Here is a 25260-nt window from a genome sequence, read left to right on the forward strand (position 1 = left end):
TATTGTAAACTTTAATACAAATGTAGGTTTAACTCATTTAGTCTCACACCTAATAAGAGCTCAGTTGTGGTCACACCACACAGTGCTGTTTCTTCTCTGTCAGAGATGTGATGGGGACCTAACAACTCCTCAGACCCCCCCTAAAATAGAAGCCCATCATTTTCTTTCTATTACACAGGAACTTAAACCTTTATTTTCTCATGATCTTTGCCTCAGTTGTGCTCACACCACATCTCTTCATGGTTTTGTTGTTTTGATGAGCCAGGAGGTGGGGTCCTGGGGGAAGATCACAGGTCTGGGAGCAGAGTGAGCTCGTGGACAGTCTGTGGTGGTACTTTGTAGTGTCAGACATATTGAGACCCAATGTCCCTCTGGTGCTCAAATGGCTTTAGATGAGGAGACTGTGAGGGCCAGTGTTACAACCCAGAGGTCTAGGGGAGGTAAGGGAGCAACGTAGTAGCCAGGTTGTTTAAAAGCCAAGCAGACATTTATTTCCAGAACACAAGGAAATTGAGCTTCTCAAGTACAAAACTAAGAGAGTAACAGACTCTGGAGCTAAAACAAACACACACAAAAAAAGTGAATAATGGGGCCAGTGGCCAACAAACATCCAAGAGCACCAGAATTTGTCCTATTAAAACTAGATCCAGCACAATCAAGGCAATAAACCAAAACAAAGAAGAAAACGGCCCCTTAACCCTTAAAAGGTACCACGTATAACCAGTCTCAGCTACAAGCTAAACACATGGCATTTAGAACAAAAGAGGGCAAGATGGCTGACCAGGCCAACTTACTCAGGGTCATCAACTACAGGGACACACAGATAACAAGTCATAGGAATGGCAAAACAGCTACCATGTACATGTACGACCAAAAAAAAAAAAAAAAAAAAAATCACAAAGCCCAAAGAAAACCACAGCAACGAGGCAAGCTGCACATGTGGAGGTACAGCCAGCCCCGAGCACTGGGAACACAGCACTTTAAATACTGGTGTGTGGGTAGCCGGTTGGTGGAGAGCTTGAATGGTAGGCCAATCGGGCGAGGAGGCGCGGTCCATGGGTGATGACATTGCAGCTGCTGATTCGCGGTTTCCTCAGCCAATGGCAATAATACAGAGCAGCTCCACCAATCACGGATGGGTGTTGGTCTTCCTGGATCTAAGACACACACAGCCCGGAGTCCACAGACAGAACAAGGGAAACACAAGGCAATACAGGGGGGAAGAGGAGTAGAAAGGCCGGTGGCCGTAACAGCCAGTCAATGGCATCACTTCCTTCATCATCCAGGAACAGTCTACACACTCTGAACACATGAGGGTGGACACTGTCCTGCACCAGGAAGAACTCAGTGCCCATATACACATGCTATATCAGTTATATTCTATATCCACCCTCATAAATGTTTGTTTAAAAAAAACATTTTTACAAATGAATCTTGTCTTTCCTGTTACAGAAAAAACGTCAGACAGGTTTATGCAAAAAATTAACCATCAAATGTGATTTGATCTTCATATAAGTTACAACAATAGACAAGCACAATGTGTTTCAGCTAATAACACACAAACAATTCTTATTTCTCACGTCTTTATTGAACACTCCCAATAAACATTCACAGTAATGGAGTATGTGAAGATCAGTGAACCCAGAGACTAATTAGTTCAGAAAAAGCTACTGATATATTTAAAATAGACTCGAAGAGGAAGGAAGCTGGCAGTATAGTCTATATAAAAGAGTTAGGGCCACTTAGCAATTGGGTATAGAAAGCACTTTGAATACACCTACACACAAAAAATATAGATCTCAAACACTCATGAATTTTTGATTTATAAAAATATATACATTTATTAATATGAAAGGCTTTCTAAAGCATTAGTCATGAAAAATGTTTGTATAATAACAGTGTACATGTCTGAATGGAAACAATATCCTTTACAGAAAAGCTTTTCTGAGAAATGCCAACCCCTTAGCTGAACTTCTCTTTTTCTGTCTTATCTTGCTTCACTTCATGTTCTTTGTACAACAGCTAAGGATCTCACATTCCCTCAACAATCTATGCAGCGTATGATATGCAACACATAAATACAAATACAAAGGTTTTAGGTAGAAAACATTTGTTCTGGACTTTCACTTATTGTGTCACTTCTTGTTGCCGATAGTTTCGTATGTGTCCTGGGCATGAGGAGTCAAACCCTGAGAAGGAGACCGGGAGAAAAGGAGAAATTCAGTGTAGGCTGTGAGAGCAGAACAGCAGTTGTTGACATGATTGTGGAAATGTTCAATTCAACCTCAGTCAGCTCATCTCTATTACATCATTCAGAGTACTCACCGTATAGATGCCTTCTTCTGCATTCTGTCAGGGGGAGGAAAGAACAATATTAGATTAATGATGATAAGGACACGTACTGTCACCTGTAGCTGAGCACCACAGTGTCTGCCTTTATTGGCTGTAATAGGATGCATGCATATGAATGTGTATATGACCACTGTGTGAAGAGGAAGGATAAAAACAAGTCATATGAGAAATGAAGACAAGCAGATCTGTACACTTCAGTGTTTGTGTTTGGCCACAGTGGGCAAGGCTGAGCACAGTCTGTGGGTGGTAATAGGAAATAATACACTAAAAGAGGCAAAGCAGTAAAACTGCAGGGTAGGGGCTAGAGCTCCTGTAATGAAGAGAAACCAACATCTCTGCATGCTTTTTGTGTCCAAGACAAGAATATGTATAATGTAAAAATGAAAAATGATTTTATTACAGCTGTGATTTATACTTGTCATTTCATTTTTAACAAAAGTTTCTGCCATGTTGCTCAACTTCAGCAATCAAAGGAGCTCAGTGATTAATAAAGTCATGGGACTTGTGAGACACAGCAGCAGTGACACAAATGAGTCAGGAGTTTGCACAACTTGAGTCTTTTTGATGAGCCTTCTGCCGTGGCCCACACAAAGCCCAGACCATAACCCCATGAAGATGCTGGGAAGGACCTCAGGAGAACTGTTCACACCAGACAACATATAAATGTGTCTGAGCTAAAGCACTTCTGTAAAGAAGGACCCAAAAGTCCTGTTGTTCTGTCAGGCTGTTTCAAAAAGATATAAAAAAGTTGTGCTCACCTCACTTTGCTCTACAGTCTCTTCTTCATTAGCTAAGTGACAAAAACAGAATATCTGGTCAGTTAATTGATCAGAGTCTGTTAAACCAGGAGCTTTTTCATTTTCAAGCACATTGAGACAAATGTAAGAGAATTTCTAGGAGCAACAAAGTGAAATATATATAGAGACAGTAGCTCTGAAAAGTACCTCTCTGAAATTTCCTGTTTTGAACAGTCAGACCAATGATGAGCACTACAAGTGAAACTGTCACACCGCCCAGGATCACACTTATCAGCTTTGATGTTCCATCAGACTCAGCTACAAGAAAGATAATCATGTTAGACTAATTTGTCTTTTTAGTCTGGAGACCTGGTGAAAATATAAATGTAATAACTATAAAGTTCTGCAACTTAAAGGCCTAATAAGCTCCACAATAAAAGAAAAATCTTGAGCAAACTCTTACTTCTGCACTTGCTGTCTGCTTCATGTAGTCCAACACTTCCTTTTAAAGAGGTTTAGATCATTTTAGTAATGGCAGACTTAATAGTTTATTAAAATTTGTTACAGGAAAAATCCAACAAACAACAATCAAAAGAAAGAACAGACTTTAGTCTTACCTTTAACATTCAGATGTACTGTATTGAAAAGCATCTGTCCACCTGTATAAACTCCACAGAAATACAGCCCAGAGTCCGATAAATCCACTTGTTTGATTTTGAGAAAGACTGTAGAGATGTTGGAGCTCATTTCAAATGTTTCACTTTGAAATCCATCACAATATGAAACATAATGATTTGTTTTGTACATAACAGAGATGCAGCCCATCTTGGTCCCATTGACCAGTTTGAACCAGAACATCAAATCATTATATTTGGACATGTTGGGACACAGCAGGTTGACTTCTTCACCAGGTTGGACCTTCACAGTCTGAGACTCAGCAGCTGAGACTGAGATCCAGCCTGAAACAAACAGCAGAGACAAGACATTGAACAGTTTGTAACTACGATCAATGTAAACAATAGCTCTTGTTAAAAATCAGTAAGAGTGCACTAAGTAAATAAGTTTTTATATTTACTGATTAAACATAAAATAGTAATATAAGTGATAAAGTTGAGAATTCTTACTGAGGCTGCAGAGAATTGAAGCTGTTATCAAGATAAAGTTCATCATTGTGCGTATGACTGAAGGGCTGTCCATTAAAGAAGTGTGCCCCTGGAAGGATGCACATTTAACATCAAGAGGCGGGTGGTTTTTGTTTTTCGTTTTTGGGCTGCTCACTGCTGCTCAAACTGACCTCATACATTTTGCATATCTCAGTCTCAACATAGTATAGAAGTGCAGTTACAAGTCAATGTTATAATCAGAACCATAATGATGCTCTATGTTTTAGCTGCTCATGAAATAAAGTGACAAACTCCTTCTAAACAGGCCACAGAGAAGCTACATAAACACAACTGAATCTTCAATTATGTGATTTAAGCAAATGTTTATGTGAATAATTTGCTCTTGTGCTGTGTTTCTGTTACATGTTCACGCCTGGAAGGATGCACATTTAACATCAAGAGGCGGGTGGTTTGTTTTTTTCTCTTGTGATCTCTTATACTGTTGCTCAAACTGACCATATATCAGGAAAATAATGCAGAGCCTCAATGTTTTCAATGTCATTTCATCATATTACAGAAAACATAAACTTCCAGAAAGGAGATTTTTATTAATGTATGTACGGTTGAACTTTTAACAAAGAGTGACCCTAAATGGGTTTTTCTAAGTTTATCTTGTAGACGACAATGACCACTAGTTATGTTATAGGGCTGTAAGGTTTCATGTATTTGTACTGGACCATTCTGGTGTTGGACTTTTGGTAGGGTGACAGCTTAATAAACAAAACACATGCGGTTACTTTAGCCTGAGCTAGAAGTCCATCCCTTATGAAGTTTTTCTTTTTGGGAACATCTTTCATGTGCAATACAACAATGGACAAAGACAAATTGTTTAGGGGAAACTAACATCTTAAAGGTGATTGAGCCCTTCTTGTCCACATTGTAGCCAGAGGGTTATACCAGCATTATGTGTTATTATTGAGTTCATAGTCAGCACAGTCAGCAATTTTATAATGTACTTTTTTCCTCATTGTACAAAAAAATGAAATGAACCACAAATTGAAAACTGAGTTACATACCAAGCCATGATATTTGTGCACTGTTACACCTCTATAACACACTATACCAGCCACACATGGTCACACATGGTGCTGTTTGTATGCTGATTGGTAGCACATGTACAGTAGTGTAAAGGTACATGGGTGGGTGTGAACAGATAAGAGTTGTATTCATGTGATTGCAGTGTATGTAGGGCTAAGATTTTGGCTTTATATACATTGCTAAGAACAGAGAATGGAGAACTTTTTTGTTCTATGGAAGCACCAGTGAGTTGTGTGTGTCCTCGTCTTTGTCCTAAACACATTTTGAACCAAACTCAACTATGATTGCAGATTAAAATGAATTGTCTTGTGGTAAAAGTGCCAGCAACCATATATGCAAAATATTCGTACAGCACTCAGATTTCCTCCATATTGATAAAGTCATACTTTTCCACTGCACTAATTCCTTCAGTACCACACTTGTATGAGTGTTTCTGTTGTACAGCCTGCAGTGTTTTCACTCACTAATTACTTCCACTTGGTTCCACTTTGATATTTGTTGGTTTATTGTATCATCAGCTGTTTGAGAAGCACCAAACAAAACCACATAGTTACAGAGGTTATACAGTTACAAGACAAAGTAATGGCACTGTTTGTAGTTTCCTGGTTTTCTGCTGACAAATGTGATGAGATGTGATCTGATCTTCACCAAAGTCACAAGTTTCAACAAATATTTCTAAGGTGATAAAATATTCAGAAACTTTCATGTTCTTGTGTAACATACCCATTAAACATATTGTACAATGATGGTGGACAAAGTCATGGAAACAGTGATGTAGTAACTGGTTGAACAGTAATTCTCAGCAATAATCTTGAGGAAGCACTTCTTGTAGTTGTGGGTAAGACCTGCACAACGTTTACGAGGAACTTTGGACCCTTCTTGCCTACAGAACTGCTTCAGCTCATCCATATTCTTAGGACATGTGGTGTGAACAGCTTTCATTAGGTCTTTTATCACATCTTTTTAGGAGAGAACCAACTTCCTCTCTGCTGTTCTACCATTGATACCATGCCTGTTCAATGTTTTCTGTATGCTTGACTCATGAACAGAGAAATTTGTGCAGAAAACCAGGAAATTGCAAACAGTGGCTTACAGGAAATTATAAACTGCTGCTAAGTACTGTGCCAAGAGACACGACTTTCTGCTCCTGCAGCCAGTTCAGTAAAGAGCTATCAATATTTTGTACTATTTATAGTTGAGACCTACCATGAAATGACCCTCACCTGTTGAGCTCTACTACACATTTGTACTGTAGGTCACTTTATACTGAAGAAGGCAACATCACCTCACTGTGCAAGTGCACAAGCCATTTTTCTGCTGCAGTTTGCTGATGTATGATGATAAACTAAAGAAGGAAATGACATTTCTACATGTACAACAAACATTTTTATTTTAAAAGTAGGTGTGAAGGTGGTGCAGCTTTTGTTGCATGTAGTTTATAGCAGAGAGCTGAAGACCATTCTTGCTGTGGCTTTCATTATGGCCTAGTATAAATAGCATTTTCAGTGCAGTGGAAAATGATGGGGGGAGGGAGGTGTGAGACTTGTTGCTTTCCCACAAACACAGCCAGGGCAGAAATCTACACCCTTGAAATGTTTTTATACACATTCACAATGTGAGGACACAACAGAGACAAGTTTAAGTTCAAAATCCAGGTAAATGTGAAAAATTCAGTCTTGTGGAAATGTTTCCTACATTCTGCAGTGGATGATTTATTCTAAAGTAATTCAGTCTCACATCACACAGTGCTGTTTCTTTTCTGTCAGAGATGTGATGGGGACCTAACAACTCCTCCCTCCCTTCAGACCCTCCCTAAAATAGAAGCTTAGTTAGTTTAATGCACTTTGCTCAGATCTATCCACAGTTTACCTGTCCACTGATTACAAATCATAGCTACTATGAAGTTACTGAATAAATGAAAACCTGGCCTTGGACTGTCAGTTATTACAACATGGCTCCACAGATGCAAACAGAAACGGTCAGTCCTGGTATGTTCAGGAAACCAGTTGCTTTTTTCAGTCGTCATGTCTGAGCTACAGTGAAATGAATTAGAATTCTGAGAGATGAGTGTAACCTGAGATTATATCTGAGTAGGTTATTGTGGATGTCTACTCTGGCAAAACAGCTTCATCAGCTTTGGAGAGAGATATTGATGTGGCTTGTTAAGGGAGAGTAAGTTTATGTCAAATCTCTTCATATGCCAAAGTAATGTTACTGTCTTCCTTGAAAACAGGAAATGACTTGATGGTTGGTCATATTTGACGTCTCCTTGGAGTGGACTTTATATTTGACTTGCTGTTTGCCACCACAGGCTGCTGGCTTATTCTGTTGGTTTTGGAGCATTTATGTTATGTACAGAGGCTTTGCTACAAACTTTCCACTTTCATGTCAGTCGTGCTCAGACCACACTCTGCTGTCTCTTCCTGTAAGTTTCTGATGTGTATCTCACTCAGCCCACACTCCACCTACTCCACCTACAGACCATTTGACTCCCCCCATGAGTCAGTTTGCCATCAGTGTCATCACTGTCCTGTCATGGCTCCTCCTCATCAAACGTCAAATACATCCTTGCTGCTCTAAGATGAAGATTAGAGGCAGACAAAACAACAGCAGTGACTTTGACCAAGAAAATAAAAGAAATATGAGCCAAAAAATTCAAACTCTTAATTTTATTAGTACATTATTACAAAAAAACATAAAGCCACAACATAGAAAAGCAAATCAGCAAGATTAATATGACCAACACTTATATTCTGAGTTGCAGCTCCAGTTGCTTCATGAGTCTATCTGCAGGCCGTATAAGAAACATGAGTTTCCACTTCTGGTGTCCTGCTTCTTCTTGTCTCTGGAAGGAACCTCAGTGCTGCAGAGTCCATGTATTTAGAGACCAGAACCTGTAAGCCCCAGTACTGAGAGTCACATACTGTATCTCACTCACTATTTCTCAGAAATCACTCAAAATCTGCACTGGCACATGTTTCCAGCAAAAATGGCAGAAAACAAAATGAATTTATTGCTCAGCAAGTTGAGAAATGAGTGTTTCAGCACATTGTGATTATGATTCATATTTTTTTAGCCTGGGTTAAAGAGGCAGAAGGTTAATGTGTAAGTTAAATATCAATGAGCAAATACTTTGCTGTTGATTCGTTTATCACAGCATGATACGGTGTTCAACAGGATGTGCCACAAATTAAACTGTACCTTTCTGCTGTTTCCTGATTTTAACAGCCAGACCAGTGACAACCATCATGAAGCCCACAGTCAGACAGCCCAGGGTCACAGTCATAAGGCTCTCACTGACACACTCATCTAAATGAGACACAGTTAATATTCCCCATGAATACAAAACAAATGATTTTAGATTGTAAAAACCTTCACAAGTAACAGAATGTTTACATGAATAAAAGTAAAGAAAAATACTCAGAATTCACTTTATCATTATTTCAATATTAAGTCAAGACTCAGCTCAGTTGTTCATCATCAGACGTTGGAGCTCACTTCATATTTTCCATTTTGAAATCCATGACAGAATGAAGTTCTGCCTTCAGACTGGTACAAAGAGGAGACACAGCTGGACTTGGTTCTGGACTTCAGTCTGAGCCAGTCTGTCTGGGTTGGAGTTGTTGAAATGTTGGGACACAGCAGGGTGACTTCTTCACCAGGCTGGACCTGCACAGTTTGAGACTCAGACCCTGAGACAGAGACCCAGCCTGAAACAAACAGCACAGATAACAAGACATTTATCCCTGAGCCTATAATATAAAGTTACTGTAACATGGCAACGACAGCGATTGAATCCTGATGTGCACATTTAAATTGTGATGTGTTATTGATTACATTCCTTGGTGCTGTGGTAATGTGCCAGTATTTACCAAGGCTGCAGAGAAATAAAGGGAGTTAGAGGGGCAGGGAGTCTTGTGTTTCTTCTTGATGCTCAGACTTACTGTACAAGTGCAATGACTTTGTATATGCACTTTAGCTTCAGCAGGTGTCCAGTAACATTATAGCTGAAAAGGGACCACAGTGGAAGGTCTAGTACAAGGAGACTGACATGTTTTATGATGCCATGTTTTGCCTTTGGACTGGACTGACTTTTGTAGTTTTCACTGCAAATACATTTGACGTCCCCTGCGTTGATATTGTGGCCGTGTTAACATGCTGACATCAGTGCTCAGCTCAAAGCCTTGCTGTGTCTAAGTACAGCCACAGAGAGACACAGGGCGGGGCTCTGGTAGACGACAGCTTCTGTCTCTTTTTGTCCTTCATGCTGTTGGTGCTGTTGGTCCTAAGAACACCTGTTATTGTTTTATTGCCCGACTGTGTTTAGTGAGCACCACTCAACATTAGAAACCTGACAGATGAAAGTGTGACCTGAAACTGTGTTGAAGTCATGAAGTTTGTGTAAAGTAATGACAAATGGAGAGATTTAACTAAATGATATATTTAACAACTGACATACACTCTTGTTGTATGAGAGTAGCCAGACCACTGATGTTTGTGGTCATGGCTGAAGTCTTCTGTGGTGGACACTTTATTACAGTTTGGTTTTCAGTGCATCCTTGACTACTTTCACACAGACCTTTGAAATTACAGGACTCAAGAAGTTCACCTCAGTTGTACTCAGACCACACTGCGTTGTCTCTTCCTGTCAAACAAGTGATGTGCTGTACCTCACTCACTCCTCCCCTACAGACGGTTTCAGTCTCCCTATAAGTACATTAGATGACCCTCGGCACCCGTTGTGACTCCTCCTCCATGACACATCAAGTACATTTCTCTTCCTCTCAGGAAAAAGAAGAGACAGAGACTAGAACAGACAGAGGCAAACAGAAGCCTGATCAAACACACAGGCTGAATATGGTTCAAAGTTTATAGTTTAATATTTGTGACTCCTTCAACCTCCTATCAACATACAAAAGCATGAAAGCAGATGAGTAAGTTAAAGCGTCAGTGCCATGCTGAGCTGCAGTTCCTCTTGTGTTCTGAGTTTATCTGGTGGCAGCGTACACAACATTTGGCTCCAGCTGTCTCTCTGATGCAGGCCTTCGGCTTCTTTTAGGCTTTGCCTGGAAACTTAGTGTGGCATAGTTCAAGTCATCAGAGCCTTGATTCTATAAGTCAGAGTGATTATAGTCACACACTGTTTAGGTTACAACTAAGTTGATTTGGTAATCAAGCAAATATTTTTAGTCTTAGTCACATTTTAGCTAAATCAAATTAAAATAATGAAACAAGAATCTTGATGTAATTGCAGCTGTGGTGTCAGTCTGACTTTTATTTTCAATTTTTGCCACCGATAAGTTTCATAGTCTCCATTGTTCTCAGCTGTTTGGAAGTGTTTGTGGGAATGCAGACACACTCTGTGACTAGTATTGCAGTATAGTGTAATCCTATATGTTTAGACACGTGACAGGGTCACCGCTCTTCACTATGTCTTTACTATGAAGGAAGGTAAAGGGAATAACAACTCCATATATGGTAATGGTCCGAATTCCTTTTGTGGAAAAGTACTGCCATGTAGGGTGGTGACCAAGTTACAAGGTATATACATTCTATAGATTTCGCCTAGAGCTCAGATCTCTCCGTGTGTCCCATGAGGGTTGATCTCCAGAGCGCTCTGTATAGTTTGAATAAAACCTATAATCAGCTGAACCACCCCAGCCGCCTCTGTGTACTTCCTCATCAACGGACCTGTGTAAAACGTGAGTATTCAACATGTTATATCTTATCTGTTTCAGACTTGTATCTGATGTTTTTTTTTTTGTTTGTTTTCTAGAAAATGTGATGCTGCCTTCTTAGTCAGGGCAACAATTTCCTGCTATTAGCATGAAAAACACCTTATGACTGTGGAAGTATACATGTACACTGTTTTAGTTGTAAAAAGTTAGCTTCAGCTAGTTAAACAGGTGTTTGATAAATTGTCTCTATTGCTGCAGGGCTTTGTTGCACATATGGTTAATGAACACTGGGCCCATTCCTGTATAATGTAGAGTTTATATAAGGAAAAAATGGTCTTACCTTGTTTATTTCTGCCACTTTTTGTTCATGCACGGCTAAATGGCAAAGACGAAAGTCTGATTACTTTTTTTGCTTTGGATTAGTCCATCATGATGAAAAGATTTAGAGGATGATATGCAGCAAATTCTACATTTCTCGTACCTGTCTGAAGTTTCCTGATTTTAACAGCCAGACCAACAATGACTATAGTGAGGAGAACAGTCAGACTGCCCAGGATCACAGTGATCAGGTTTATCCTCCGATCACTCTCATCTAAAATCGAAATGATAGCTTTACACTCTGTTTTCATCTGGTGTCTTTACATTTTGTTAATCCTGAAATTACTCAAACTGTGTTAATGTCCACAATCAAATCTTCAGAGAGGGAAGGAGTAAACTTACTTTTCTTAAAATCCACCTCATCATCAGTTTCTCCATTACATTTCAAAAGGGATGGGAATGAAATAGTATGACAGATATTATTTGTTCTGTTTTCATGCTACTATGAGAATAAAGTATAGATACAAATACATGTGATGAGTAAAGAAGGATGTTATTGTGACCTACATTCTCACCTTGAACATTTAACTCTATTACTTTGGCAATGACTGTGACTTTTTTTGAATGACTTTTTTAATGTAAAATCCTCAGAAATACAGTCCAGAGTCAGATAAATCCACATGCTTGATTTTCAGAAAGACAGTGGATAGTTGGAGCTCATTTCATATCTTCCATTTTGAAATCCATGACAGAATAAAGGGCTTCCTATCAGACTGGTACAAAGAGGAGACACAGCTGGACTTAGTTCTGTTGACCAGTCTGAACCAGTCTGTCTGGGTTGGAATTGTGGAAATGTTGGGACACAGCAGGGTGACTTCTTAACCAGGCTGGACCTGCACAGTCTGAGACTCAGACCCTGAGACAGAGACCCAGCCTGAAACAAACAGCACAGATAACAGGACATTTATTCCTCAAATAATCAATCTGTAATTCTCATTATCATGGAAGTTAAATAAACCAGTTCCAGTACATTTACTCCTCAACTAAACAACAATACTTTAATGAATTCAATAATAATCATATGCAAGTTGAACTTTAAAGTGGATCATTGGTTGAAACAGGTTGGAAATGTATTTCGTGCTGAGAACAATTTAATAGGTAAGGCAAGGCAAGTTTATTTATATAGCACAATTCATACACAGAGTAATTCAAAGTGCTTTACAGAAATAAAATAAAATAAAATAAAAGGTTAAAAATACATAAGCAAGAATTAAAAGTGAAATTAATATTAAAGGAAACTGAGTGCAAATAAATCACTTTGGATAAAACACTGTCAGTTGTCATATGTTATAGGCCACATTAAAAAGACTTAAACATTGCCAGAGATGAGGCTTGTCTAACATCATCAGGAAGACTATTCCAGGTTTTAGCTGCAAAGAACTGAAACGCTGCTTCTCCCTGTTTTGTCCTGACTCTGGGCACGAGCAGAAGGCATGTCCCTGATGTTCTCAGAGTTCGAGATGGTTCATATGGCATCAACATGTCAGAGACGTGGTGCTGTGCCATGAAGAGACTTATACAAAAGCAGTGCTGTTTTAAAATCTTTTCTCTGAGGGACAGGAAGCCAGTGCAGCGATCTGAGAACAGTAGTAATGTGGTTGTACTTCCTGGTTTTAGTCAGGACCCGAGCAGCAGCATTCTGAATGTACTGTAGCTGCCTTACAGCTCGTTTTGAGAGCCCCGTGAACAGGCCGTTACAGTAATCTAACCTGATAGAGATAAATGCATGGATGAGTCTTTCCAAATCTGATTTAGACATGATCCCTTTGATTCTGGCAATGTTTTTGAGATGGTAAAATGCTGACGATTTTGTCGATTTAATGTGGCTGTTAAAGTTCAAGTCTGAGTCCATGATTACCCCTAGATTTCTGACTTGATTTTTAAAATTTTAGAGAAAGAGACTCGAGGTGACTGCTGACACTTTCTCTTTGTTTCTGTGGCCCAAAGATGATTATTTCAGTCGTGTCACTGTTTATTTGGAGAGAGTTGTTTTGCATCCACAGAGTGATCTGTTCAATACAGCGGCACAGTGAATCAACTGGTCCATATTCACCAGCTGTTTGTGAAATGTAAATCTGAGTGTCATCTGCATAGTTATGGTAGACACATTATTGCTGCGTATTAACTGGCCTAAAGGAAACATGTAAAGATTGAACAAAAGGGGTCCCAAGATGGACCTTCGGGGGACCCCACATGTCAACGCCATTTGGTCTGAGACAGTTACCAACTTCAATGAAATACTTCCTGTCTTCAAGATAGGACTTAAACCATTTAAGGGCAGTACCAGAGATGCCTATACAGTTCTCTAACCTTTGTAACAGGATCACATGGTCCACTGTGTCAAAAGCAGCACTTAGATCCAGCAATACTAAGACAGACTCTGCCAGCGTCAGTGTTCAGACGAACGTCATTTGTCACCTTGATGAGGGCAGTTTCAGTGCTGTGATGGATCCTAAAACCTGACTGAAAATCATCAAAGCAGTTGTTTAGCATGAGAAAGTTAGTAAGTTGTTGGTAAACAACTTTTTCAAGGATTTTGCCTAAAAACGGCAGGTTTGATATGGGCCGGTAGTTGTTCAGTACCGTAGCATCAAGACTACTCTTCTTCAGGAGAGGCTTGATCACGGCAATTTTCAAAGCCCTTGGAAATGTTCCAGACTGTAATGAGTTATTAACTAATTGAGTGAGTTGTGGTAACAAACTGCTTAGTAGTGATTTCAGAAATCTAGTGGGTAAAACATCAAGACAACAGGTGGATGAACTCAGACTGGAGATGATCTCTTCAACTGTTATGTCATTTACTGGTGTAAAGTGTGTCAATTCTACCAAGTGTCTCCTGGATGGCTGCAGAGTTGGTATCTGTCTTGTGCAATTAATTGTCTGTTTAATACGCTGAATCTTATCATTAAAAAATAATGCAAATTCATTACATTTGGATGTTGAAATTAGTTCCAGTGGCACTAGAGATGGAGGGTTTGTTAACCTACTCACTGTAGCAAACAGAACACGTGAGTTGTTACTACTGTTATTGATGATTTCAGAAAAATACGTTTCTCTCTTTCTACGTAGAGTTTCATTGAACACACACAACATCTGCTTATAAATATCACAATGAACCTCGAGCTTTGATTTACGCCATTTTCGTTCGGCCTTCCGGCACTCCCTTTTCTGTGCCCTGACCGAGTCATCATTTCTCCACGGTGGCTTTTGCCTGTTCCTGATTAATTTATCTTTAAGAGGAGCAATCACATCTATGTCATTCAGAACACTTGAGGTATATGAAGTCAACAAATCTTCAAACCTAATCATCTCCATAAACAGTTTCCTGGTGTTGTCATTTATGTGTCTTTTCTGAGCAAGTGTAGGTCCAGTTGCATCTTTTGGAATTATGGACAAATCAAAAACGACACAAAAATGATCAGACAAAGCAACATCAATCACAGTGACATTAGAAACGTTAACACCCTTAGTAATGACAAGGTCCAGAGTGTGACCTCTGGTATGGGTTGGCTCCATAACATGCTGACTAAGGCCATACATTTCAAGGACAGCAGAAAGTTCTTTGGCATCTCTGTCACAGGCCTTATCCATGTGAACATTAAAATCACCTGTAATAACCAAACAGTGAAACTGTGTGAAGACAACTGAAAGTATCTCAGTAAATTCATCAATAAAATTTTGACAGCATTGGGGAGGTTTGTAGATGATAATAAAAAGTACAGAGGGAGATAATTTTTGCTCCATTTTAAAAGATACATACTCAAATGATAAGAACTCCCCAAATGACAGCCTATGGGTAACCACATTATCCCTAAAAAAGGCACAGATGCCACCACCCTTTTTGTTTTCTCGTGATTCTGATAGAAATGTAAAATTGGGTGGGGTGGATTCAATAAGAACTGCATTTCCTGTCCTGCTATCTAACCATGTTTCTGTTAAAAACATAAAATCAAGATTGTAAGAGGAGATAAAATTATTGATTAAAAGTGATTTGTTACATAAAGATCTGACATTGAGCACCGCAAGTTTCATCTTAGTTTGAGTAGGACCTGAAACTATCTGTCTGCAGGGGACTTGAATTAGATTTCTCTGATTGGACAGTCTAACTGTCACTCTTTTAGCCACTCTACATGTTTTGACTGGGTGCTCTCCCTGGGCCTCAGGTCGATAAGTGGGTTATTATGGCTATAAGTCCTGTAACAGCAGAGGCCCTGGGTGTCCTAGTTGCTGATAGCAGCATTGATGCTAGTGAGGATCTTTGGTCCGGGAGCAGGTGGGGGGGGGGGGGGGGGGGTCTGACAGGGGTGCTCTGAGGAAAGACAGGTGTAGGTGTTGGCCGAGGTGGTCGAGCTGGTGGCGTTTTAGTTGATTGAGGGACAGAGGTCATACTCCTGGGTGGCAAAGGGGGTGGTGTTTGCTGGGGGGATGAATTCACTGGCGTTGATAATAATACCCATGACCTTGCCAGATTAAGGGGTACGAGGCACCATTTTAATTCCTGATTTCACCAAGGTTTCCAAATGATTTGGAAATCCCATTGGTGAAGCCGGGGATGGCATGGTCAATGATGAGTCTGCAGAGGATGTGGATGCAGCTGGGGGGGCCCAGGGCAGTGGAGGGGGCACCATTGAAGGTGCTTTTGAGGGGGGATCCTTGGCTGATGAGGGGTCCGTTGCTGGTGTGGTGTGAGTATTTATTTCACTCCTGTCTTCTCTCAGATGAGCCTTTGGCTGTTCACATGACCGTCCAGACCCAGTCTGGTGCCTCAGAGAGTGGAGGATGTTTCCGTTAGCCGTCTCACTCCACTCCTGCTCAGATATTTTTTTTGGTTTTCAGTCACAGCAGACATTTCTTGCTCAATAAGATTTAGTTCAGACAGTGGTTGAAACCTGTTACTGAGCTGTATGTTTGTTGATGCTACATGTGGTCCTGGGGTGCCACCATTCTTCTTTCTAATTCTGTGACGCTTTGGCTTGGCACCAAGGTTATGCCAGGTGGCTTCATTTTGATCAATTCCCACTCTTGAAAGTTTTGGGAAAGACACTGTATCATCCAGGTTCAGAGTAGCATTTTGGTCAACATAACACTTACTACTGATAGTAGGTTTTGGCTTCTTACCACTGGGTCTGAACAGAAGCGTGCCGTGAAGTCATTTTTCAGATTCCAGAGCAAGAATCATCATTTGTAGCACATTGATTTCCTGAAGATATATCCGGCAGTTTTGGCACAATGTGTTTTCTTTTCCAGACGTGTTGAAATATAAACAATCCATGGCTGTAGTCGCTCAATAGGTCAATAGGTCAATAGGTATCATAAAATAAAAATAAATGAAATAAAAAGGAATAAAAGCAAAGTAAAACTGGCCGAAGCAGGAGCAAGCAGAAAAGCGTCTGCACTCTTCAGAAGCAGGAAGCAAGCCTTAATACCTGTACTTACTGTAGCTGCAGAGAAGAAAAGCTTCCACCATTTCCTCAGGTCGCTGATATGATCTACAACAGCAGTATCATTAGCAAACTTGATGATGGAAACCCTGAGGGGCAATCGTGGGCACCTTGACAGAGTCACAGATTTATATATATATATAATATATATATATATAATATGTGTCAAAGCTACAAGCAGTATGAGAAAAGTTAAAAGCACAAATAATTAAATATATTTAAAAAAAGTCTAATCTGGAATGATCTCAGCCTTTATCAAATGTTTTTCTTTATCAGGATACAAGCATTTTACTTCTGTATGCAACATATGTAAACCATTCTAAATAAAAGATGATTTATTAATTGGACCCCTGTTGACCCATCACTGCATACTGCACCTAAACCTACCCCGTCAGCAACAGGCTGGATGATTGACATGTAAATGATGATACACAATGAGGTACTGTGACAGGAGAAAATGGTTCTGTTCTTGACACAGTTCACAGCTTTATTTGTGTTCACCTCAGAGGGTGTAATTGTGGTTAGTCAGTATAGGTGAAAAATATACCATACTTACTGTCTTCTTTTTGATCAAATCACACAAACCCTTGCTCTCAGAGATAAAAAAAAACATCACAAAATAAGTAGAATGTGTTCTGTAGAGTTTCAAGTAGTTGTGCTGCTGTGGAGCAATAATAAGATGTGATGGTTTCTGTTTTCTTTGTATCTTATGTTGGTGTGCCCAGTGGGCATGGAACTGTAGATGTGTAAACAGACATGGATGAAGTGTGTGGTAAGCTTGTTCCCTCAACTACTCTTTTGGTCAACAGTGAGCTTTGATTGGAAACTGGCATTTCTTGATTTATGGCCACAACATAAAGTTGTATTTCTATAAATGTATTTGCTAGAGATGAATATCATATAATGATGAATGACTTTTCACCGGGTTGGAACAGCGTGTTTTTCTTCTGGCTTGGAGTAGCATGATAATGCTGACCATTATCATGTTGTCATGCAGTTTCAGAGGTGATGTGTGTGTGTTGTGTTCTCAGAAGATAAAACTTGTCACAAAGACATGTGACACATACTGACAGATTTACTGCCAATTCAATTAATGTTTAATAAATATACATATATATGTCTAACTTGAAAAGCCAGAAGATCTTAAAGACGTGCTCTAATTTTCACCTCAGAGGTCTCAGATCACATTGTGCCGTCTCTTCTGATCAAACAAATGTGGACTCATTCCAGCACTGACCTCCATCTGTCTTTCAAAATAAAAGACTCTGGGCAGTTGTAACAAGATGAGACAGTCTTCATCAGAACTTGACTGCAAAATTAATTTTGACAAGAATAAGTGTAATCCATCCCCACCCACTGGTCTCATATGAACAGCAGCTTAGTCAGGCACCAGTTCCACCCTGAGCTGCAGTTTCATTTGCCTCCTGAGTCTATCTGGTTGCAGCGTATAAAACATTTGGCTCCATCTTTCTTCTTCTTGCTCTTGGACCAAAAGTCACTGTTCTGTAGTTTAATTCCTCAGAATCCTGATTCTGTAAATATAGTGGGTATTTTAGGCAGTCATCTCATATAGTTTGAGAGAAAAACTAAGCAATGACTTCACATGTTTCATCATGTTATAAAAGTAACTTGAAGGTGGAATCACCTTGCTCCGTTGTGGGTTATTTTCTTCATGATTGGCTTAGTGACAGAAATAAGACACCAGGTCAGATAATGTACATTCAGTGTAAGATCTTTGGGTACAACTTTCTGACAAGTACCTACAAACTGACATTTCCATGGGTTTTAAATGCAAATTCTCAAATGCTAACATGATAAACTAAGAAAACGAACACTGTAACCAGGTAATCATCAGCAGGTTACCTGAATTACTTCTTGACCATAAACCACTTTAAAAAGGCACTTCATTAGAAAGTGATACCACACTGAAACAAAAGATGTTTAAACAAGAGGAAGACAGAAGAATTTGAAGTACCTTTCTGAAGTTTCCAGATTTTAACAACCAGACCAAAAATGACCATGAAAAGGAAAACAGTCACACCACCAAGGATCACACCCATCAGCTTGGTTGTTTCATCAGACTTTTCTACAACAGAAATCATTTAGTTGGATTAAATGTTTCCTCTGATGCTTAGGACATGGCTATGCACAATGTGAGGAAACTCACTTTGATACTTACCATCCATGTCATCATCAAATTCATTGTCCCCTTTCAGTGAAATAGAGATAAATGTAGTTTGCATCTTATTTTGGCAGATTTGTATCTTCATCACATTTTTATTTTCAAGTAGGAACATTTTACATATAGGTATCAATAAAGTTATGAATATATGTTTGCATCATTAGAGGAAATGACCAAGAAAAAAGGAGTTAAAAGAACAAAAGAATATACAGTAATCTTACCTTTAACGTTTAAACGTGTTACACTGAAAGTAGGACGACCATTTGTATAAATCCACAGAAATACAGCCCAGAGTCTGATAAATCCACTTGTTTGATTTTGAGAAAGACTGTAGAGATGTTGGAGCTCATCACAGTATGAAACTACTGCATTAGCCGGGTGTTTAACAGAGATACAGCTGATCTTGGTCCCATTGACCAGTCTGAACCAGAACGTAAACCATCATATTTGGACATGTTGGGACACAGCAGGTTGACTTCTTCACCAGGGTGGACCTTCACAGTCTGAGACTCAGCAGGTGAGACTGAGATCCAGCCTGAAACAAACAGCAGAGACAAGACATTGAACAGTTTGTAACTATGATCAATGTAAACAATAGCTCTTATTAAAAATCAGTAAGAGTGCACTAAGTAAATAAGTTTTTATATTTACTGATTAAACATAAAATAGTAATATAAGTGATAAAGTTAAGAATTCTTACTGAGGCTGCAGAGAATTGAAGCTGTTATCAAGATAAAGTTCATCATTGTGGGTATGACTGAAGGGCTGTCCATTAAAGAAGTGTGCCCCTGGAGGGATGCACATTTATCATCAAGAGGCGGGTGTTTTTTGTTTTTCATTTTTGGGCTGCTCACTGCTGCTCAAATTGACCACATACACACTTTCAAGATAACACGTGAAGAGCTTTGAGGAGTAGGAGACAGTTTCAGATCTCAGTCTCAACATAGTATAGAAGTGCAGTTACAAGTCAATGTTATAATCCGAACCATAATGATGCTCTATGTTTTAGCTGCTCATGAAATAAAGTGACAAACTCCTTCTAAACAGGCCACAGAGAAGCTACATAAACACAACTGAATCTTCAATTATGTGATTTAAGCAAATGTTTATGTGAATAATTTGCTCTTGTGCTGTGTTTCTGTTACATGTTCACACATCTTTAAGACTAAAACAGGTTCTACAGGTAAACAACTACTACATCAGTGTTATTGAAGGGCTCATTTACTGATGTTACCAAAATACATCCTCATCGTCTTTTTGGTAGATCCGCCCATGTGACAGTCATCAGTCTTATTCATGGTCATCTGTCAACAGTACAGTATTATTTATGCCAAGGAAATATTTCGACCCAGAATCAGAAACTCAGAAATTATGGTTAAAACAAAGCTTACATTGTTCCTCTGCTGTGTAATTTCTGCTTGAAATTCTACCTGTGGCCTAAACACATGTTTGCATGAATGACTCTCAGGAAACCTATAAGATGTAAATGCTCTCAGATCTGGTTGTACAAGTGTGTTTGTACCTGCTCTCAAGGCTAAATGCAGATGTTGATACATGCTGGAAAGATCAGTTATCAGTGCATCTGAAGTGATGAGTGGAGCAGGGCAGCGTCATCAGGAGGGGCTGATATTTACAGGTATTTTTAAAAGTCGATTTAGTCTTGATTTTTAAATACTGCTGGATCTGTGATGTGTGTGGTTATGGCTGAAAACCAGTCTTCCTGTGGTTGAGACTTTTTCGATTGTTGCATGTTGGTTAGTGTCTACACTTAGTTTTTTCTAAAACATCTCTACAAATATAGCTATAGACTGTATCTTATGTTTATGACTAATTTTAGTTTACCATTTCTTTTTAGGCATCAAAATGTCTGAAGTGTCCTGATTTTTACCTCAGCTGTGCTCAGACACTGTGGTGGACAAATAGTACGACCTCCACTGGATGTATAATGGATGTATCTTAGAATGCCTAGTCATACTTCTGTGGTTATTTTGGTGAAAGTAAAGTAAAATTAGTGTAATGCATTACAGTTCAGAGACCGCAATATTGTAATGTAACTAATTACTTTCAAAACACAGTAACTGGTAATATATAATGTATGACATTTGGAAGTAACTTACCCAACACTGATGCTGTCAACCAAGTGATGCCTACCTGACTCACAGCTTATTGCTGATGTTACTCAACCATCACTGTCAGTAGTGTATACTGGTTTATGCGGCGGGGGCTATTAAGGGGGGTCACTTTTTATGGCCGTTATTTATGACAGTCATAAAGATAATAAACCATAAAATCGTCGTCACGCTCTCCACCCACCGGGCGGCGCAATTTTCCTATTGGTCATACCTATGTCTGTGGGCTGTGGCGTGGTGACGCGCTGGCGATGCGGGTGTGAGGGAGTGTGTCATGTGTAGCGGGTATTTAAATACCTGCAGAAGGCACCTGAGGGCCTTTTCTATCGCTTGTTTTATTAGCAAGAATTGTAGGGAACGTTTGTGTCGATTAGAAAAAAAAATTAGGAACGTTTGTTCCTCGATTCAATAGCGTGTGTATCAGACTGTCTGCAGCGAATACATTGTATTTCAAAATAGCGTGACTCCGTCAGGTACCGCATCCATTTCGTTGCTGGATGAGGATTCTCCACAATCATCATCAGCATCTGCTGGAGGTATGTATCCATCTTTTATATATATATTTTATAATATGTTTTATCTTGGGTGATGCTCTTACTGAGGGAATCTATTGGAAATATGGGTCCGCTCAACAGGGACCATCGCTGAGTCGGATAATCGTGGCGAAGCATACCTGCGTGATAAAGGTGAGAGTTATTCTTACGTGTATCCCTGTTTTAAAGCAGGATCAGAAAGTTGTGGTTTTTACAAAATGTTGGTGTGCTTGACAGAAAATCCTGGAGGGCCGCAAAGAGGCCGTCTGTCTTTAAAGAGACCAGGGAGCACGCTGTTTTAACTGAAATAAACAGTCAGGGTGAGTATGCATGTGATGGCGGGTTTATATTAAAAATAGTATTGGTGTGTGTGTAGCTGATTATCTTTTATCCTATCTGGTAATGTAGAGGGTGTCGAGAGCGCTGTGTGCGGAGGAGTGAGCCCCAGCGGCCCGGTGCTACCTAGCCGTTCGAGAGTCGCGGAGCGACCGCTGGAGGGGCTGCAGAGGAATGACGAGCTGTGTCGTGAGCGTGTGATAAGCAGACAGCTCTGGGATTACGATAGTGAGGGTATGAGATTGATATAAAATGCATTTCAACACGTTTAAATAAACGAGTTGTTTATAACGCTGTTTTTAAATGGTTTTCAAACGGTTTGTCTGTCTTTATATCTAGATGATTTTCAACCGGCCAAGAGACTGAGAGCTGCCCCTGCAAGATCTGCAAAGAAGAAGAAGAAGGAGGAGCAGAAGAAGAAGAAGACCGATTCTTGTGTTACAGCGACACCGGTGGTCGATAAGGAGAGTGAACTTTGGGGACCGGAGTGGGTCGCTGAGACTGCAGCCGCCACTTTCTTTTTGGAGCAGCAACAGGTGGAGGACGCTACAGCCTGGCCACTGCATCTTCAGGAGGATTCCACAGCATCTGACTCAACTCGGGGTGTGCTGGAGGATGCGGCTGTTTCATCTCAAGGTGATGTGGCTGTGTTTTTTCCGACCATAAACTTTGATGATTTGTTGCTGAACAGTCAGGACACCACACCACCCGCCGAGGTGGAGCGTGAGAGGTCGCTGTTGTATACGCCTGATGTTACTCCTGTTGATCCAGTCCGGAAGGGTGGGAAGCAAATTTCTATGCTTAAGTGGCTAGCTGATGGTGCTTATAGCTGTAGTAGTAGTAGTGACTCTGACTCTGAGAGTGTTCCTTCTCCTACTCCACCTCATGTTGATCCAGTCCGGAAGGGAGGCAAACAGATTTCTATGCTTATGCGGCCGGCTGATGCAGGGTACACTAGTGACTCTGATACTTGTTCATCAGATAGCGAGTCAGACAGTGATTGTTATTCTGCGGCTTCAGAGATTAGCGGTGTGTCAGCTCTAGATATTGATTCTGCTGGTGGTGCATCAGCTGTAGCACCTGCTGCTGCTGCTGCTGCTGCTGTTGCTGCTGTTGCTGCTGCTACAACAGATGCTAGCACACCGGCCAGTGCTGATAACACGGTCCTGGTAAACCAAGCTGTGTTAGAACTATTGACAAATCTCTGTGCTGCAGTGAAGCACAATGACACAAAACTCTCGCGTCTAGGATCGTATGTCACGCATGCTGTACCAGTTTTAGCCGACTGCATTACAGACGCGCAAACTCTGTATTCTACCTCTCTAGACAGAAATGGCAGGGTGTGATAACCTGTATGGTGGGGCTGCTGCTGCTGATATTGGCTCAACAATGAGGGCAATGACACATGATCAATTCTCACGCTGGGCTGCTGAAATGCGTACCAAAAACACACAGTTAATGAACATGTTGAACATCCATCCGCCACCAAAGACAGAATATCTCAATGCCTCATTAAGCACCACAGATGTTGACAGATGGGCTGAAAACACACGCCAAAAGTTTGTGCAGCTCAAGAGAAGAATTGGCCTTCTTCCACAGGGCGGCGTGGCTAAACGCCCTGCTCTGACGCCTGATGTCCCCGGTGTTGCAGTCATTGTTCAGCAAGAAAACAATCAGAGGGCTGTATGTGACATTGCAGATGATGATGATGATGATGATGATGAAGTATCTGATGTTGCTGGTGATGCTGATTCACAGCCTGCTTGTCTGATGCATGTCACTAGTCCTACATACGAGCAGGGACAGCAGGCCCTAGTACCTGATGCGAATCCATATGATCATTGTATGCTGTGTGATGATGCTGCTGCTGGTGATGCTAATCCAGAGTCTCCTCGCCAGCTGCAGGGGCAGCAGGCCCCTGTGGCTGGTTCACTGATCTCAGACCCCCCTCTGACAGATGGGTCTACTGTTAACACCCCCTCTAGTCCTAATGGTCTTCAGCATGGCGCTGGTTTAATCACAATCAGGGATATTCCGGCATTTGATGCTTTAGAATTGAGACAACCCATACACTTTAGGGACATTGACATAGATACTCACCCTGAACAGATTCCAGCGCTTGTTAGGGAGCGTCAAACCGGTGTTATAGATAGGGCTATTGAAGTATCACGGGCTGGTAGTGTACTGAATGTGGTGTTGAGGGGGCCCTCCCTGATTAGCAATGTGCAGGCGGTCTTGAGGACCAGTAATGGCTATGACGTCGACACCTTTGTTGATGAAGTTGCTCAAGCGATCCAGAGCAATGATGATTCATTGTCAGACGGGGACCTGGAGTTTGTGGTCAGTGTGGCGCAAGAAGGGAGGGGTGGAGGCACACGGCTCAAGCTTGGGAGGGTGCCTTATAGTGAAATTCTGGCTAGGAAGGGAAAGCATTTGTATGATCCTGATAATGACGCCTCAGACAACAATTTATGTTTCAGTATGTGTATTATCAGAGCCGAAAATCCCTTAATGGGGGCTCTGGAAATATTGCACAGAGCTAAAGAACTACAGGAATCTGTAGGTCTTTCCACCAAACAGCAGGTGGGTTTTAGTGATGTCACTAGATTTGAGAGGGAAATAGATGCAAAGATAATAATTTTTCATCACGGCGGTGCTGGTGCTGGTGCTGTTAGAAAACGGCCAATCTGCTTCCAGACACACGGAACCCCACACCCACGCACCGTGTGGCTTTATCTACACGCTGAGCACTATTACCTGATAACCAACCCAAAAGGTTTTTTTGGCGGCTCGTATGTCTGTGAACTCTGCTATAACACATACGAGACACCCTTACTGCATAACTGCCTACACAGGTGTAATGTATGCTTCACCACATGTGAACAGCAATCAGGCCCCACAATCAAATGTGATCTATGCAAGCGCATTTGTAAATCAATGCAGTGCTTCCACAATCACAGATTACCTGACCCTAAACACAACATGATTCCCTGCGCTACAGTTAAATATTGTGAGGAGTGTGGAAAAATCTACAGGATCTGTAAACAGAGCCCTAGACACAAATGCACAGCACCGCGGTGTAGGCACTGCGGTGCTCTTAGAGGGGGGATGGTACATCAGTGTTATATCCAGCCGCTTCCGCCTAAAGAGGAAGAGGAGGAACCCTCTGAAAAATACATCCTTTATGACTTTGAAACCAGATACCATGACGGGAGACATGAAGCAAATTATGTCTGCGCCATGGAGATGGATGAAAAGGTTGACCCGTACCCGTTTTGTTACACAGGGGTTGG

At 40.6% G+C, this 25260-nt stretch overlaps 1 protein-coding gene and 1 long non-coding RNA gene across 2 annotated transcripts; both read right to left on the reverse strand.

Moving 5' to 3' along the window:
- Positions 1–1814: 1814 nt before the first annotated feature.
- Positions 1815–19733, reverse strand: LOC113122448 (uncharacterized). The gene is made up of 7 exons (XM_026293813.1): positions 19670–19733; positions 3707–4048; positions 3553–3591; positions 3297–3407; positions 3111–3142; positions 2326–2349; positions 1815–2189 (listed from the first exon to the last, which is right to left on the reverse strand). The coding sequence occupies exons 1-7, from the start codon at positions 19713–19715 to the stop codon at positions 2136–2138; spliced, it is 648 nt and encodes a 215-aa protein (XP_026149598.1). The 5' UTR covers positions 19716–19733; the 3' UTR covers positions 1815–2135.
- Positions 11315–11731, reverse strand: LOC113122585 (uncharacterized). The gene is made up of 3 exons (XR_003294876.1): positions 11689–11731; positions 11450–11560; positions 11315–11343 (listed from the first exon to the last, which is right to left on the reverse strand). It is a non-coding gene; the product is annotated as an uncharacterized LOC113122585 (long non-coding RNA).
- Positions 19734–25260: the final 5527 nt, after the last annotated feature.

This window comes from Mastacembelus armatus, chromosome 18, assembly GCF_900324485.2.
Source record: "Mastacembelus armatus chromosome 18, fMasArm1.2, whole genome shotgun sequence".
Taxonomy (NCBI): domain Eukaryota; kingdom Metazoa; phylum Chordata; class Actinopteri; order Synbranchiformes; family Mastacembelidae; genus Mastacembelus; species Mastacembelus armatus.